The sequence below is a fragment of the Cherax quadricarinatus genome, chromosome 18 (genome assembly GCF_038502225.1).
Source record: "Cherax quadricarinatus isolate ZL_2023a chromosome 18, ASM3850222v1, whole genome shotgun sequence".
Classification (NCBI taxonomy): Eukaryota; Metazoa; Arthropoda; class Malacostraca; order Decapoda; family Parastacidae; genus Cherax; species Cherax quadricarinatus.
In genome coordinates this window covers 7431959-7450755 of record NC_091309.1, presented here as the reverse complement: position 1 = coordinate 7450755, position 18797 = coordinate 7431959, and the positions used below count along the sequence as shown (strand labels likewise).

General features: G+C 41.2%; 1 protein-coding gene across 1 annotated transcript; it reads right to left on the bottom strand.

Moving 5' to 3' along the window:
• Positions 1 to 3535: 3535 nt before the first annotated feature.
• Positions 3536 to 9586, bottom strand: LOC128689343 (chitin deacetylase 8). The gene is made up of 7 exons (XM_070086136.1): positions 9430 to 9586; positions 8909 to 9216; positions 7281 to 7401; positions 6982 to 7152; positions 6509 to 6624; positions 5712 to 5879; positions 3536 to 3872 (listed from the first exon to the last, which is right to left on the bottom strand). Exons 1-7 carry the CDS (start codon positions 9541 to 9543, stop codon positions 3581 to 3583), a joined length of 1290 nt encoding a protein of 429 aa, XP_069942237.1. The 5' UTR covers positions 9544 to 9586; the 3' UTR covers positions 3536 to 3580.
• Positions 9587 to 18797: the final 9211 nt, after the last annotated feature.

Sequence of the window (18797 nt, the reverse complement as noted above, 5' to 3'; positions counted from 1 at the left end):
TCAACTTCAACAACAAAAACATAAAGTGGGACCAAGTAAACCAAGTCCTAACCGATATAAGCTGGGAAGATATACTAAGCAACACAGACCCCAACTTATGCCTAAAACAGATTAACTCAGTGGCACTCGATGTATGCACAAGGCTTATTCCTCTAAGAAAAAGGAGGAGTAGTTGTAAAATAGAAAGAGACAGGAGCTCCCTTTACAGGCGACGGAAAAGAATAACAGAGCGGCTAAAAGAGGTCAATATATCTGAAATGCGTAGGGAGACACTGGTCAGAGAAATAGCAAGCATCGAACTTAAGCTAAAGGAATCTTATAGGAGTCAGGAATCGCGGGAAGAACTAAATCAAAGTCGAGAACAACGTCCAGTATTGGGTCCCTACTTAAACAAGATGGGTCCTACACAGATGACAACAAGGAAATGAGTGAGCTACTCAAGTCCCAATATGACTCAGTTTTTAGCAAGCCGCTAACCAGACTGAGAGTCGAAGATCAAAATGAATTTTTTATGAGAGAGCCACAGAATTTGGTTAACACAAGCCTATTTGATGTTATCCTGACGCCAAATGACTTCGAACAGGCGATAAATGACATGCCCATGCACTCTGCCCCAGGGCCAGACTCATGGAACTCCGTGTTCATCAAGAACTGCAAGAAACCCCTATCACGAGCTTTTACCCTCCTATGGAGAGGGAGCATGGACACGGGGTCGTCCCACAGGTACTAAAAACAACAGACATAGCCCCACTCCACAAAGGGGGCAGTAAAGCAATAGCAAAGAACTACAGACCGATAGCACTAACATCCCGTATCATAAAAATCTTTGAAAGGGTCCTAAGAAGCAAGATCACCACCCATCTAGAAACCCATCAATTACACAACCCAGGGCAACATGGGTTTAGAACAGGTCGCTCCTGTCTGTCTCAACTATTGGATCACTACGACAAGGTCCTAGATGCACTAGAAAACAAAAAGAATGCAGATGTAATATATACAGACTTTGCAAAAGCCTTCGACAAATGTGACCATGGCGTAATAGCGCACAAAATGCGTGCTAAAGGAATAACAGGAAAAGTCAGTCGATGGATCTATAATTTCCTCACTAGCAGAACACAGAGAGTAGTAGTCAACAGAGTAAAGTCCGAGGCAGCTACGGTGAAAAGCTCTGTTCCACAAGGCACAGTACTCGCTCCCATCTTGTTCCTCATCCTCATATCTGACATAGACAAGGATGTCAGCCACAGCACCGTGTCTTCCTTTGAAGATGACACCCGAATCTGCATGACAGTGTCTTCCATTGCAGACACTGCAAGGCTCCAGGCGGACATCAACCAAATCTTTCAGTGGGCTGCAGAAAACAATATGAAGTTCAACGAAATTTCAATTACTCAGATATGGGAAACACGAGGAAATTAAATCTTCATCAGAGTACAAAACAAATTCTGGCCACAAAATAGAGCAAAACACCAACGTGTACTAGCCTCCACAAGCAGTACATATATTATTGTAACCACTAGTTATTGATTAAATACCACTTGTTCGTGGTTACTGGATACACCTTTTAATATTCAGTGTTCATGATTCGTTAGAGTAATAATGAATAACTAAGCAGTTATATAGTACTTGGGTACTGAATAGAGTTGTAATGGAGTTGTAATTCTCGGTATCTGACCTTGTTTTTCTGAATGTGACAGACGTTCTTTTTTTTATTAGTCCCTCTTTATCATACAGGTGTTGATGTTCACAGGCGAGGAAAGGTTAACTATGATATTTTATCATGAAATATAAGATATAGCAAAGGTTTTTAACGACGTATGTGTGTATTCATTTGCCTAACTAGACTTCATGCTGTAGTTGAGAAGATATCGTTTAGAGAAGAATAATAAGAGAAACTAATGAGAGCTTCGAGAACTCTACCACAAATTCGTTTAGAACTGCTTTCATTCTCTGTTCAGACTGGTTCTGAGGCCCTGATTTATCTGGACACCACCCATCTCCATCTCCTGCGTGACACTGTTGATCAATCAGATAGTCGAAAGTCAGTTTTGACTCCTGGAAAGCAATTTCTTCTGATTTTTTTTTTCAATACGGAAGACTCGTATGGCTTTCTAGATAGTTTCCATAAAGTCATTGAAGTTACAGACCAGACATGTGGATTCTCAGCTGGCTCCTATTCACACAAACTGGCCTATACTATGCCAATAGCTGAAGATTTATAAGTCGCAGGAGAGTGTAAACAGGCAGAGGGCCCATGTACCCATATATATATATATATATATATATATATATATATATATATATATATATATATATATATATATATATATATACATATATATATATATATATATATATATATATATATATATATATATATATATATATATATATATATATATATATATATATATATATATATATATATATATAGGTACATGGGCCCTCTGCCTGTTTACACTCTCCTGCGACTTATAATTCTTCAGCTATTGGCATAGTATAGGCCAGTTTGTGTGAATAGGAGCCAGCTGAGAATCCACATGTCTGGTCTGTATATATATATATATATATATATATATATATATATATATATATATATATATATATATATATATATATATATATATATATATATATATTATTTTGACCACGAACAAGTAGTATTGGATCAATAACAACACTGTGACTGGCCGAGGATTCGAACCCATGTAATTTTGGCCCTGCCTTGTGGTGAGCGAAAATCACATGACGCCTTAGCCCACAGGACCACACAATCCTACAAGAACCAAGCACTCAGCCAAGCTAGGTGTGTTATTCTTGGTCCGGGGACTTATGATGGTGTGGGTGTCTCTAGTCTAATTTCATTCTTAACCTCGTTTGGTGTACTAGCCTCCACACTCGTGTGGCGTCACATAGTAACTGACGTTTTTGGCATTAACTACCTTTCGCATTAGACTTATGATTGTATTTAACTACACAAGAAGTCCTGCTTAATAGTGTATGTCGAGTTCTTGACTAACATGTTTTGTTGGCCGAAATACAATGCACAGTTATTGACTTTCTTTTGTACCTATTATTGTACCGATTTATGTATGTACATTTTTTGTATGCCACAGAGAAGTAAATCATTATCATAATTATTATCAATCATTATTATAATTAAATAAATCATTATCATTATTATTAAAAGGTCCTGAAGTTCAATAACCAGAGGAGGACTTTTTTACCTGTCCTTTAGAATAGTAAGTTCGTCCCTTGAACTTGCTCAGCTGTGAGGCATCTTTCATAAACAAACTTTATTTCCTTTTCCACAATTACAAAATGTAGTTTACACGTAATAAACTATTATTAAGCACAAAAAGAAAGCCACTAGGATGCGGTGCATTGCGGGCGGCTAAGTTGAAAAGCTACAGTTTATTGGGAACGGTTAAAACAAGATCCAACAAACTGGTACATAATTCTTTTGAGAAGTCTCAATATCAGTTCATAAAAGTTTGGGGTATGTAGATGTGCGGGAAGAAAAAAAACTACAGCGTACAAAATAATTATGGGGAGTTTATTTAATATAAAAAACAGGAGTTCACACGTCTGTTATATTTTGATCTCCTAATGGGTTGTATATCCAGGGATAGTACTTAGGCTGAACTAAAGTACAGGATCCCATGTAAATAGCATCCACTTCGACGGGTAAGTTGTTTTCAGTCGTGAATTTGAAGATCTTGGTGTCGACACAGTTCGACTCCGGTTCGTAGCACCCGAATTCGTCAATGGAGTCGATATCATCCAGAGGCACCGGGTTCTTCACCCAGGCCAAGAGGCGGTCGACGGACACAACGTACACGTCCTCCAGTTTCGATAGATATTCCAGGAACCTGGTGGACATGAGCTACGTGCAAGAAAGAGACTGGGAACGAGAACATTGCCAGTCACGCTAAAACACACACACACACACACGCACACACACACACATACACACACACACACACACACACACACACACACACACACACACACACACACACACACACACACACACACACACACACACACACACACACGCACAAACAGGAAATCGGCCTGACGACACTGGAGGACAGGAGGGTCAGGGGAGACATGATAACGGCATATAAAATACTGCGTGGAATAGACAAGGTGGACAAAGACAGGATGTTCCAGGGAGGGGACACAGAAACAAGAGGCCACAATTGGAAGTTGAAGACACAAATGAGTCAGAGAGATAGTAGGAAGTATTTCTTCAGTTATAGAGTTGTAAGGCAGTGGAATAGCCTAGAAAATGACGTAGTGGAGGCAGGAACCATACACAGTTTTAAGACGAGGTTTGATAAAGCTTATGGAGCGGGGAGAGAGAGGGCCCAGTAGCAACCGATGAAGAGGCGGGGCCAGGAGCTAAGACTCGACCCCTGCAACCACACACACACACACACACGCACACATAGCTTAAGAAGAGATACGATAAAGTTCATGGAGCGGGGAGAGAGTGAACTTAGTAGCGACCAGGGAAGAGGGGCCAGGAGCTTTGAATCGACCCCTGCAACCACAAATAGGTGAGTACATACACACACACACACACACACACACACTGATATTCTGTGTTTCTTACACTAGAGAAAATAAAATACACAGAAGTAGAAATATGGCCTGGTCTCAGACCGGGCCGCGGGGGCGTTGACCCCCGGAACTCTCTCCAGGTAAACTCCAGGTAAACACTGCTGAAGTACCTTACAATATACAAAGTGGATAGTTAATGAAGAATGAAGTCTGAATCAAGAACCGTTAGTGGGAATGAAAGACAGCATGAAAGAAGTAACCACTGTAATTTCAAATGATGTAGGAAACAGGAAGAAATCCTAACTAAGGAGACAGAGGAAGTTAGTGAGGAGGAAGGATTTTTTGTGGAGGATTAATGCGAATTAAATATTTGTGTCGAGGTAGAAAAGCTAAGGAGAGAGAGACTTATAGGAGGGATTACATAAACCCGGGACCATATGCAAAGCACCTCACCCAAAACGATAATGTTGCACAATATGAGAGAAACAAGTAGGAAATAAAACCTGAGCGCTTTCGTGTGCTGACACATACATCTTCAGATATCTGAAGATATGTGTCAGCACATGAAAGCGGTCAGGTTTTATTTCCTGTTTTCATTGTGGTAATTTGTTCATATTTTCAATCAAGAGTTTTATTGTGATTTCTTCCACAAGAGAAAAAAGTGATGAAAAATCAGAATAAGCATTGTGACTCACGAAATCGTAATAACACAATTTGCAAAAAAACCACGGAACGAGTGGGGGTTGAACCCATGGCGGCTTTAAGGGGACTTGAGCTACAGTTCGCCACAGCCTCACTAGCGGGAGATACATTTGTAAAAAAAAACTTGCATTTGTGGTCACAGTGGTGGCCCATGCTAACCTCCCTATGGTGTATAAATATACCTAGTTGGATGAATTTTATTATAGCTAGCTGGCCCAGTGGCTTACGCACCGTTCCGTGGTTTAGTTAATAAGCATTGGTACTGGTGAGCAGAGGCTGAGAGCTATCATCTAAAACAGAAGCTCTAGAGAAAGACTTAACTAACCTGCACTAGAGACTTACCTAGACGAGTCTAGAACTATTCACGGGTTTGTAACTCAACGTCCCTGGCCAGAAAGAGGCAGGCCGAAGACATAGCACTTATCTGGTGTGTCACTCACCTGGTGTAGCCTACTCTTCTGGCGTCTGTGCTGTTACCTCCCTCGTAGAACCACGAATGGTGCACGTAGAGGCCGAAGGGAGCTTTGGTGGAATTGTAGTTGTACTCGAAGTTCCTCCTCAGGAAGCTCTCCACCGCGTCCGGGTCAACCAGCAGTTCGTTTTCCAGGCTGACACAGATTAGTAAGCAAGTAATTTTTTTAGCTACGGGTAGACATAAATATAGTTACACAGATTATCATGCATAGTAACATATGTGTAAATTACCTAAGATAACCCAGAAAAGTCAGATAACGTGACTTATTTCCACTGGGGTCCTTGATTTATTTCCATTATGGCGGTGAGTAAATCCGTGTGGATTGTTCACTATAAAGATCTGTACTCTCTCTTTCGAGAGAGAGAGAGACAGAGACAGAGAGAGAGGCAACAAGAAATATGCATAAGGGGTAAGAACGAGAGTAGAATCAAGAGATAAGCGATGATTGGAAGAGGGTAAACAATAATACATTGCGAGAATTCACTCATCCTATACTAACACTCACAAAAGATCAGCTATGGTAAAAAAAAAGTTATATACATATATATTATTACCAAGTTCATATTAATGCAGAATCTTGTTGGGTATAATTTTCCTTTAGACAGGTAAAAGAAAAAATTGGGCTGATACAAACTGGTGTTAAGAAAATATTAATCTGGGGTAAATTTAGAAATAAGAGTAAAAACTGGAATTGGGAGAGTGGGATGAAGGTGGGGCTTGAAAATGAGAGCTGAATTGGCACTGAGAAAGTCGTAAGATTACCTATTACAAGCGTCGAGCATAGCGCACGGCTGCCCAGTGTTGTCCTCTAGGTCCACCATAGGCATCACCCACGTTCCTTCGTAGATCTGGGTGGGACATCGTCCTAGCTGGCAGTCCTAGGTGGAAAGAAAAGCACGGGAGCCTTAACCTTAAGTCGTACTCGTAGGAGAAGAGGAGAGGAGAACGCGGGAAGGAACAGGAGAAAAATGAGGAGGAAGAGAAGCAGGAGTTATGACCTAATATTTGGCCTTCTGATTTCAGTACTATCATAAATCTTCATAATTTAACATTACACAGAAGTGAGAAGCAACATAAAACGAAGCTGAAACTGAAGGGCATTTTTTTTCAGGTTAAGGAAGGGTGCAAGAACAATTTCTACTTAAGCTAGATGAGTCTCCGGCGCACACCTTGTTGCTAGTATTTGAAGTCAACATCGCCTGACCTGAAAAGGAACACGCTTGCTTAGTGCTCACCTGGATGCTAGGGAAGTCGAGGGTGTAAGGCCACAGAGCTCCCAGGGGCTCAGTGTCGAACCAATTGGTGTAGTGCAGAGTGGGCCAAGTGCAGTCGTACTGCAGTCCAAGGTCAGTAATGGCTGAGAACATTTCGTCTCCTCCCACTTCGAGGAAGGGAGCGCGCCAGCCCTAGAACAATAATTGCTGTACTCTTTTCCCTTTCTTTCTCTCTCTCTCTCTCTCTCTCTCTCTCTCTATCTCTCTCTCTCTCTCTCTTTCTCTCTCTCTCTCTCTCTCTCTCTCTCTCTCTCTCTTACCTTTATATCCTCTGCAGGAATCCTAGCATACGTCTCAAGCATTGTCTTCAGGTCTGCCATTTCGTGTTCCCAGACACTCTGGTTGGCTACCCTCCAATAGTTGTCCACGTCATCCTTGTGTCTGGAGAAAGGCAAACGGTGGTCAGTGACGGAGACTGGCATTGGTGGATAACGGAGGAAGGGAGGGAAGGAGGAGGGAGAATGTCGGAGGAAGGAGGAAAGCTTGTGGAAGTAAGTAAGTTAAGAAGGAAGAAAAATTAGGCGAAAGGAGAAAAAAAATTATGTAGAAACTTTGCGAAGGAAGAGAAGTTGGAGGATATAGGGAATTTCTTGGATGGAAGAGAAGAAAAGTTGATGGAGGGAAGTATTGTAGGTGTTAGTGAGGGAAAATATGTGGAATGAGGGAAGTTTCAGGAAGAAAGGTTGAAAGAAATTATGTTTATCTAAAAACGAGGAGGGAAGTTACAGGAGAAGGTTAAGTTTCAAGAAGGCAGTCCCACAAAACTATATCTCTAGATTCTCGGGGGAATTGAATTATATAAAGCTCTCAGGTCTTTTAGAGGGAGATAAGCCACAGTTACTCTATATGTTTTAGAGTTCTGAAATACAGATACTGTGAAGCCTCTTGCCTGAGTCGAGGCACAATGGTTTGTAGCATTTTCTGACAAACCTCATATTTTAAGTAAAATATGTCAATTATTGCGCTTTCAAGCGAAACCGCTACTGCAGTTGAATTTCAATGGGAAAGTATGCCAAATAATTTTTTTTTTCAAATAATCTTATTTATGGATGATATTTGGAGGTTACCTCTCCCAGATCGCCCAGAGATCAAAATAATACTAGTGTTTATGTGCGAAATAAGACTAGTGTTGTGTGACTAGGCTGCTTTTTTCATTAGAGGGGTGCTGGGGAGGGAATCTTTAGTTTTTCATAATGGATAGCCCCAGTCCTTCCGAAACAAGTTAGCATTATAGGCAGGCAACCACCAGTACCCTCTGGCCTTCCTCGAACTTGGGTAGTGTTTGTATTGTAAATAATTTAAAAGAATGAGAGGTATGAGATCTCTTGTATGTTGTTACAAATGCAACTTTTTTTTTAATTTTACTGAATGAGTCATAGTTTTGGATGCATATTCAGTAGGACATAACCAGTAGGACATCACAGTGTCCGTGGTTCGATCCCCGGTACGGGTGAAAACATTGGTTATGTTTCCTTAAGACACCTGCTGTATCTGTTCACCCAACAGCAAGTAGGTACCTGGGTGTTAGCCGACTGATGTGGATCGCATTCTGGTGGGACAAAATTAAACTATGTTGCCCGAAATGCTCTGCATAACCAGGGATTTTCTATATAGTATGTCCGTGATGTCAGCTATGGTCTATATAAGTTATATCATGTACTTGTAGAGATAAAGATTATTATTAAACAGGTGATCAAGACTTACGTTAGTGTTAGGTTAGGTAAGGTTCGTCAGGAAACAGGACAAGTGTTTCCTGACGTGGGTCTTAGATGATGACCCGCCATTGGAGCTTTTGGTCATATGACCGAGGGCTTCCGCTGGCTTACCGGTCCACCCCTTTAAAAATTATGGTCAAAGTTATAACCATTTAGTATTTTTTAGGACTTACGTTACAGAGTGGAGAGCGATCTCGTGGCCAAGACGGTGCAGCTCATTCACCATGTCGTAGTAATTATAGAGGTGGGTGACGAAGAAGGTCATGGAGATGCGGCAGTAGTTGGGGTTCAGGAAGTCCTTGAAAGTCAGGTAGAACTCGTAGTTGGTGGGAGTGACGGCATCGTCGAAGGTAAGCACAACGAACTGCGGCAGCTGATCCAGAGGGAGGTTGCCTGGGTTCTCGGTGGAGGCACACAGGCAGTCTGGCAAGAAGCAGTTCACATTCTGTTGGCACTCCTCGTCACCGCTTCTCGCTCCTGGCTGTTGTAAGAGACAGCGGTTACCGTGTTGTGATAATTGAGAAGGTCCTGGCTGCTGTAAAAGGCAGTGGTTACTATGCTGTGATACTGAGCAGATCCTTCTTGTGTTTGTGGCAGTGGCCACTTTGCAATCTTTCAGATGCCAATTACATGATAGGTAAGGGGTAACTAATACATTAAAAGTACACCCAGACACGGGGGGGGGAGGTCTTACCTTAGCAAGAGCAGAGGACCCCAGCAACAGCAGCAATAGTAGAGACCACCGGCACTCCATTTCCTCACTGAAGACACGCTGGCGTCTGGATCCCGGATCCCACCAGCTCCACATTTTATACAACTGGATTAAATTCAGTCACAGCTGCTCGAATCATTTTTTTCTGAATGTCATATCTTATCTTTTTTTTCCCTCGCTCTCTTCTGGGGAATATGGTTTTGTGTTTTCGTTCATGAGAGTGGCTTAAGACGTGCTATTAAAGAAACTAATGTGAATGGCTGGACAAATTAGTTTCTGCCATGACGGTAAGAAATATGACATTGTGCTGTGGCAGACAACGACAGCCATATTACGTCACTTACGTCACATTCGTCTTCATTCTTATCGCGGATGTCGTAACTTTGTTTTTTGTTTGCTAACTCTGGCTCATTTCGCCGGCTCTCTCTCTCTCTCTCTCTCTCTCTCTCTCTCTCTCTCTCTCTCTCTCTCTCTCTCTCTCTCTCTCTCTCTCTCTCTCTCTCTCCACTGAAACCATGAACGTTAAATTAAACCTTCCTAGGAAGTCAAAAGAAAAATATTTTTTGTTATATTTATTCTGTGTTATGAAAGTCAGCTCAGATTTGACTTCTTGTAGCACTACAACGCCTATTATTTTAAGAGGAAGTCAACTATTTTGTTGCACCCAATGAGAGTATCAAGGATCCCAATGGAAATATCAGGAGATCCAATGAAAATATCAAGGACGTAATGAGAATATCAAGGAGACGAATGGAAATATGAAAGGGCTCCAATTAAAATATCAAGTACATCAATGTAAATATCAAGGACACTAATGGAAATAAAGGGATCAGATGGAAAATATCAAGGACCCAACGGGATCAGACCTAACGTAAATATCAAGGACCCAATGTAAATATCAAGGACTCAATGAAAATATCAAGGACCAATGTAAATATCAAGGACACCACTGAAAATATCAAGGGCCCAATGAAAATGCAAGGACCCCAATGAAAATAAATCACTCCGTCTGACTCTTTTGGGGGTTTACACATGTTACTATATATATCTGTAGTCACCCGGACTTGCGTAACTACTTATATGTACCTGTAACTAAATAAATTTACTTGTATCTTTCCCCATTGATGGTGTCCCTGTAAGACTAGTAGTAGTATGCTTCTGTATTTTCAAATACGGAAAGCAGGAGGGGAGAGAAAAAAAAAACACACAGTAAAACTCAAACAAGATTTTTCATGGTGGTGATGGACGCAGGAGTTCTTCCAGGACCTTTTTGTTATTAATCTGTACGTTGAAAGATGATTTTTTTTCCAGGCTGCTTCACGTGTAGCCTCTTCCTGCACAACACCTCAATGGCGGCTGTTAGCTCGCTTCCCTCTACCTAAGTTGACCTTCAGCTTTTTCACCTTTTTTTTTTTTATTCGGTACAGTCACAGTATAACACATTCGGGTTCAGTGGCTCCCTATACTCTAATAATAATAATGTAATCTGTCTCATTTTCATTTTCATAATGATTCAGGAAGGATCAAGACTCCGGTTAGTTTCCACTTTTATGGTTAGGTTAGGTTAGGTAAGGTTCGTCAGGAAACAGGACAAATGTTTCCTGACGCGGGTCTTAGTCAGATGATGACCCGCCTTTGGAGCTTTTGGTCATCTGACCGAGGCCTTCCGCTGGCTTACCGGTCCACCCCTTTAAAAATTATGGTCATTTATAACCATTGTTACTCCACTTTTATGTGTGGATTAGTGTTAATGTGTTCCTGTTAATGTGTGATCCCCTGAATCATCTCCCAAGGAGACTTTTAACAAGAGGATAATGGTAGTTATGTATCACTGCCATTACATTGGTCAACAATTTCTGAAAAGTTGTATGCTTCTTAAATGAGATTAATTAATTCTTATGTATTTTCAGGTTCTGAATCCAAATATCACCTTGAAAAATGTTTATTGGCTATAGGTTTAAAGATACGAGACATGTAATATTTGATTATTTTATTATAACGTACAATATGTGTCAGTATGTTTCACACTCTAATCTGTACCTACTCTCTGCCTTTTTGCTTGACACTTATAGTAGGCTGAAGAATCATCTCTTGCCAATGTTCAGCAATAGTATGCAAGCATTCTTGTGCCCCATTTGCAATGGTACCATTTTTCCATGGTTGAAATATCTTGGTGAAACCTTTCACCATGTTCGTCACTAACTCCTCCACAGTTCGCTGGAAAAGTCTAAATGTGAGTCCAAAAAATGGATTTTAAGACTCGACCAACCTCCATACAGAGGAACTTGGATGAACTCTCGGCTGTTTTTATCTGATAAATTTTGATAAATTAGACACATGTGCAACTCTTGGGTATCTTTATTAAGGAAACGTTTCGCCACACAGTGGCTTCATCAGTCCATACAAAGGAGAATCTTGAAGAACAGGAGGAGAATGAGGTAATCAGTCCCTCAACCTTGAGTCGATGTGGTCAGTCCATCAATCTTGAATAGATTGATGGACTGACCACATCGACTCAAGGTTGAGGGACTGATTACCTCATTCTCCTCCTGTTCTTCAAGATTCACCTTTGTATGGACTGATGAAGCCACTGTGTGGCGAAACGTTTCCTTAATAAAGATACCCAAGAGTTGCACATGTGTCTAATTTATCAACATGTCGGTTCTCTGAACCATTCATCTGATAAACTTTGTAAACATCTCCACCCAGGAGAGCGATGGCAGGTCGCATTTGCTTCTGAGGAAACACAAATGATTGGAGCCTGTAGACAGCGTGATGTCACTGTTGATGTTAGTGTAAGAATGAATGTACAAGTCTTACCACACGACACCGAAATTCATACCCTGGTGGGAAATCTGACGGCAATGGTTAAGAATCATGTGGTGACTCTTGCAAGCAAGGAAGGCAAGATGGTTACCATTGAGATATATCTCATACTATCTTGGCAGAGATGAATGCAAAACTCTACACGAGGTTCAAATTTACTATCACCCTGAGTAGGCACCACTCCCTTGGATATAAGTACAAGGCCAATTTTCTCCAGGTTCATTGTCCGATTCGAACCCGTGAAGGCAGCTGTTACATCCTACGACGGGCAGCCATCAGCAATTCCACTTTAGATATATGTACTTCTCAAAAGCAGCACTCCATCAGTGACCATTAATTCTCTAAATGACTCCCATGAGTAATACGTTTTCAAAACACACAGATATTAAAGATATTAAGTAGCCAGTGCTATCTCTGGTCCCCAGCGGGTTCCAACTTTCCTGTGTGCAGTGGCGGACCTACATTTTCGGGGCCCTGAAGCTTGAACTATTATGGGGACCCCGGGGCCTTCACAACCAGCAGCGAGGTCTGGGTAACCACTATTATCTTCTTCAATGGGATTTTTCCACGACAGATCGCCACAATTTTTTTTTTTTAAAGTTTAATCAGTACATTTCAGATTTTGAACGTTTTTCGTTTACGGCTAGCCTATATACTTTAATAACTTTTTAATTTTTAACTATTATTTGTATTGAATTACACTATATTATTATTTAAAAAAAACCCTCTCGTACAGTAGACCCAAAAATTTTCAGCAATGTGGACAAAAGTTGCTTCTGGGGCCCCTCCGGGATTAGGGGCCCTGAAGCTTAAACTTCATTAGTTTCATTGTAGATCCGACCCTGCCTGTGTGTATGTTTATGTTAAAGAGCCATCTTAAAGACAGAACTCTTAACTCGTAAAAGTAATGCAAAAATCGTAACTAAATAAGCATTAGGCTGCAGAATCACTGATAGGCTTATCATGGGCCTTTATCAGATTCCACTGGGCATTCTTACATCACTAGAGAGAAATATTAGGTATTTTATATATTACACTTACTTCACATAGCTAATGTACGCAATACAGTATTGCAATACAATCTCAGAAAATATCGTTTACCCCCCCCCCCCTAAGAAAAAGCATTGGCCATAATTGGGTAGACAAGTTGGTAAGTCATACACCTGTATAGATCATTTCACACCTCGTTCTCATCCATCTCATTCCACTAACAGCCTGGTTGATCAGGCCCTGATGCACCGCGAGGCCTGGTCATGGACCGGGCCACTGGGACGTTGACCCACCCACGGAATACCCTCCAGATATACTGTAGGTAACCATCTTGGAGCTAAAGAAACATTTCTTGGTGTCTTTGTGACACATCTGTGTCTAGCTTCTGTGTCTACTTCCTGCCGAGCCTGGTAGTTCAAACAGGCTGTCCCGGCCCGCACTGTCAAGTTCTCCGACAATGTTTTATTCTTAGAGGTGCGGTTCGTTTATTTTAAACTGTTATCGTATGTAGTCTATCAGCTCCGGCGCTAACTGAAGCTCTCTGATTGGTCGAGGGTGTATTGCTAACTAGAGCTCTATGATTGGTCCAGGGTATATTGATGTTAACTGGAAGTCTCTGTGATTGGTCGACGGCATATTGCTTGCTAACTGGTGCTCTCTGATTGGTCGAAAGTGTATTGTTAACTGGAGCTCTCTGATTAGTCGAGGGTGTATTACTTGCTAACTGGAGCTCTCTGATTCGTTAAGGGTGTATTACTTTGGTGTATTGCTTTGGTACCTGCCTACCTCTTACCTACGGCCCGGTCTTGCATCAGGCTTCCCGGATGACGACTTGGCCATTCAGGCTATTACCAAGTGCTGTTATTACCTAGTGCTGTTATTACCTAGTGCTGCTATTACCAAGTGCTGTTATTACCTAGTGCTGTTATTACCTAGTGCTGCTATTACCAAGTGCTGTTATTACCTAGAGCTATTACCTAGTGTTGTTATTACCTAGTACTGTTATTACCTAGTGCTGTTATTACCTAGTGCTGTTATTACCTAGTGCTGTTATTACCTAGTGCTGTTATTACCTAGTGCTGCTATTACCTAGTGCTGCTATTACCTAGTGCTGTTATTACCTAGTGCTGTTATTACCTAGTGTTATTACCTAGTGCTGTTATTACCTAGTGTTGTTATTACCTAGTGCTGTTATTACCTAGTGCTGTTATTACCTAGTGCTGTTATTACCTAGTGCTGTTATTACCTAGTGCTGTTATTACCTAGTGCTGTTATTACCTAGAGCTATTACCTAGTGTTGTTATTACCTAGTACTGTTATTACCTAGTGCTGTTATTACCTAGTGCTGTTATTACCTAGTGCTGTTATTACCTAGTGCTGTTATTACCTAGTGCTGTTATTACCTAGTGCTGCTATTACCAAGTGCTGTTATTACCTAGTGCTGTTATTACCTAGTGCTGTTATTACCTAGTGCTGCTATTACCAAGTGCTGTTATTACCTAGTACTGTTATTACCTAGTGCTGTTATTACCTAGTGCTGTTATTACCTAGTGTTGTTATTACCTAGTACTGTTATTACCTGGTACTATTACCTAGTGCTGTTATTACCTAGTGCTGTTATTACCTAGTGTTGTTATTACCTAGTGCTGTTATTACCTAGTGCTGTTATTACCTAGTGCTGTTATTACCTAGTGCTGTTATTACCTAGTGCTGTTATTACCTAGTGCTGTTATTACCTAGTGTTGTTATTACCTAGTACTGTTATTACCTAGTACTGTTATTACCTAGTGCTGTTATTACCTAGTGCTGTTATTACCTAGTGTTGTTATTACCTAGTGTTGCTGATACCTAGTGTTGCTGTTACCTAGTGTTGCTGTTACCTAGTGCTGCTATTACCTAGTACTGATATTACCTAGTGCTGCTATTACCTAGTGCTGTTATTACCTAGTGCTATTACCTATTGCTGTTATTACCTAGTGCTGTTATTACCTAGTGCTGTTATTACCTATTGCTGTTATTAGTGCTGTTATTACCTAGTGCTGTTATTATCTAGTGCTGCTATTACCTAGTGCTGTTATTACCTAATGCTGTTATTACCTAGTGCTGTTATTACCTAGTGCTGCTATTACCTAGTGCTGTTATTACCTAGTGCTGTTATTACCTAGTGCTGTTATTACCTAGTGCTGCTATTACCTAATGTTATTACCTAGTGCTGTTATTACCTAGTGTTATTACCTAGTGCTGTTATTACCTAGTGCTGTTATTACCTAGTGCTGTTATTACCTAGTGCTGTTATTACCTAGTGCTGTTATTACCTAGTGCTGTTATTACCTAGAGCTGCTATTACCTAGTGCTGTTATTACCTAATGTTATTACCTAGTGCTGTTATTAGTGTTATTATTACCTAGTGCTATTATTACCTAATGTTATTACCTAGTGCTGTTATTAGTGTTATTATTACCTAGTGCTGTTATTATCTAGAGCTGCTATTACCTTGTGCTGTTATTACCTAATGTTATTACCTAGTGCTGTTATTAGTGTTATTATTACCTAGTGCTATTATTACCTAATGTTATTACCTAGTGCTGTTATTAGTGTTATTATTACCTAGTGCTGTTATTATCTAGAGCTGCTATTACCTAGTGCTGTTATTACCTAATGTTATTACCTAGCGCTGTTATTAGTGCTATTACCTAGTGCTGTTATTACCTAGTGCTGCTATTACTTAGTGCTGCTATTACCTACTGCTGGTTAGCAACTTTTTCCACCATCTCGCCTTCAAGGTGACAGTGGGAAGAGTCAGCTGGCTGTTATCACCATGGAGAAAAACAGTTCAAATTGGCCTTCGGAGACCCGATTTTTATAGTCTGTAAAAGATCTGCTGGAAAAATACCAGTTGAACTCGCAGCAAGTACAGAAAAAAAAACATTACATTACCATCTGGCGTAACAGGAAAACATAGTTAGGTCTTGTACCAGCCTTGTGAAATGTTGATATGTGGATCAGTGTAGTAGTTATAATAATAATAATAATAATTATTATTTCTACATGTACATGTACAAGGTATACAAGCCTAGTTGACATCAATGACATATTACTAAATAAAAAGCCCCTTGTTCTGCAGAGTATTTCGGGCAAATTAGGTTAGTTTTATCCCCAGGATGCGACCCACATCAGTCGATTAACACCCGGATACCTATTTTACTGATGGATGAGCAGGGACAGCAGGTGTCTTAAGGAAACACGTCCTACTGTTTCCACCCGTATCGAGGATCGACCCCCGGACCTCAGTGTGAGTGCACTATTTAGTTCATCTAGTTATGTTAGTGGATTTGTGTTACATATTATTTACAGTGCTTCACAGTAACGTAAACAACTAGCACGGTAAGTACTATTTACCCAATATTCTAATTCAAATATATATTCTATTTTTTTCAGAATTAGAATATCTGAGTCAAATGATATCTAAATTAAGGCAGCATCGTCTCATTAGAACTTATAGAGAATAAAGGTTAATAGAAACAATATGAAGTTCAACGATGAGAAATTTCAATTACTCAGATATGGTAAACATGAGTGGTGGCTAAAGCTCCCGCTTCACACGCGGAGGGCCAGGGTTCGATTCCCGGCGGGTGGAAACATTTCGACACGTTTCCTTACACCTGTTGTCCTGTTCACCTAGCAGCAAATAGGTACCTGGGTGTTAGTCGACTGGTGTGGGTCGCATCCTGGGGGACAAGATTAAGGACCCCAATGGAAATAAGTTAGACAGTCCTCGATGACGCACTGACTTTCTTGGGTTATCCTGGGTGGCTAACCCTCCGGGGTTAAAAATCCGAACGAAATCTTACAAAACAAATTCTGGCCACAAAATAGAGCGAAACACCAACGTCAAAGACCTGGGAGTGATCATGTCGGAGGATCTCACCTTCAAGGACCATAACATTGTATCAATCGCATCTGCTAGAAAAATGACAGGATGGATAATGAGAACCTTCAAAACTAGGGAGGCCAAGCCCATGATGACACTCTTCAGGTCACTTGTTCTATCTAGGCTGGAATATTGCTGCACACTAACAGCACCTTTCAAGGCAGGTGAAATTGCCGACCTAGAAAATGTACAGAGAACTTTCACGGCGCGCATAACGGAGATAAAACACCTCAATTATTGGGAGCGCTTGAGGTTCCTAAACCTGTATTCCCTGGAACGCAGGAGGGAGAGATACATGATTATATACACCTGGAAAATCCTAGAGGGACTAGTACCGAACTTGCACACGAAAATCACTCAGTACGAAAGCAAAAGACTTGGCAGACGATGCACCATCCCCCCAATGAAAAGCAGGGGTGTCACTAGCACGTTAAGAGACCATACAATAAGTGTCAGGGGCCCGAGACTGTTCAACTGCCTCCCAGCACACATAAGGGGGATTACCAACAGACCCCTGGCAGTCTTCAAGCTGGCACTGGACAAGCACCTAAAGTCAGTTCCTGATCAGCCGGGCTGTGGCTCGTACGTTGGTTTGCGTGCAGCCAGCAGCAACAGCCTGGTTGATCAGGCTCTGATCCACCGGGAGGCCTGGTCGTGGACCGGGCCGCGGGGGCGTTGATCCCCGGAATGCCATCGAGATATGCGTCAAGTATAGAATTGTTGAATTTAACTCTCAGAACTTGTCATTAAAGTGAGGTCGTCATTCCCCGTGACACCAAGTACATGTATGTGGCATGACCTGGCCTACCAGCACCGGTACCCTAGGCCTAGTGAACTTAGTGGAGGATACCTGGCTATCTTTAAGATGTAGCATGAAAGACACTTGCCTGGAGAATGAATATTAGTGACCCAGCAGTCGCTGGGTCACTAATATTCAGCTGCCTGGCTTTCACATACAACCTGCCTTGTCTGCAGCAGTACGCAGACTATATTTAACATCTCTGTTATGACGCTTACCTGGAACAGTGAGGAAGATACACATGTAACACTTATGTATCTTTATTGTCGAAATGTTTCGCCTACGCAGCAGACTTCTTAATTCGAATACAAGCGATTATAACACTGGAAATATTAGAAGTGGAGAGAGAATTCTGAGGTGATCAGTAGTTCAGCCTTGTTAGGTGACCAGGGACATGTGTTAGACTAGAAATGAGGTGTAGCATTTGAAGATTGCGACACAAGTGAGCGGGGCCTCCTAGTGGAAGTAGATGATGCTAAACAAATGTTAGAAGTAGAGTTGAAGACCTCTGTACCATGATGACATTATTGTTGTGTCAGACAGGTGTCATATTTTCTATGGTGTACAATATCGACAAGTTGATGATGGATAAGGCACATGTGCAGCACTTAGATATCTTCATGGTCGAAACGTTTCGCCTGTCAGAGGCTTCAGTAGAAAACAAGTGATTGTAACATATAAGACAGTAGAAGTGGAGAGGTAATTTTGAGGTGGTCAGTCCCTCAGCCTTGATAGGTGGTCAGTCTCTTAGGCAAAGGAAGAGACAAAAGGCCATACTGGAGCTAGAAGTGTAGTGTAGCAGCT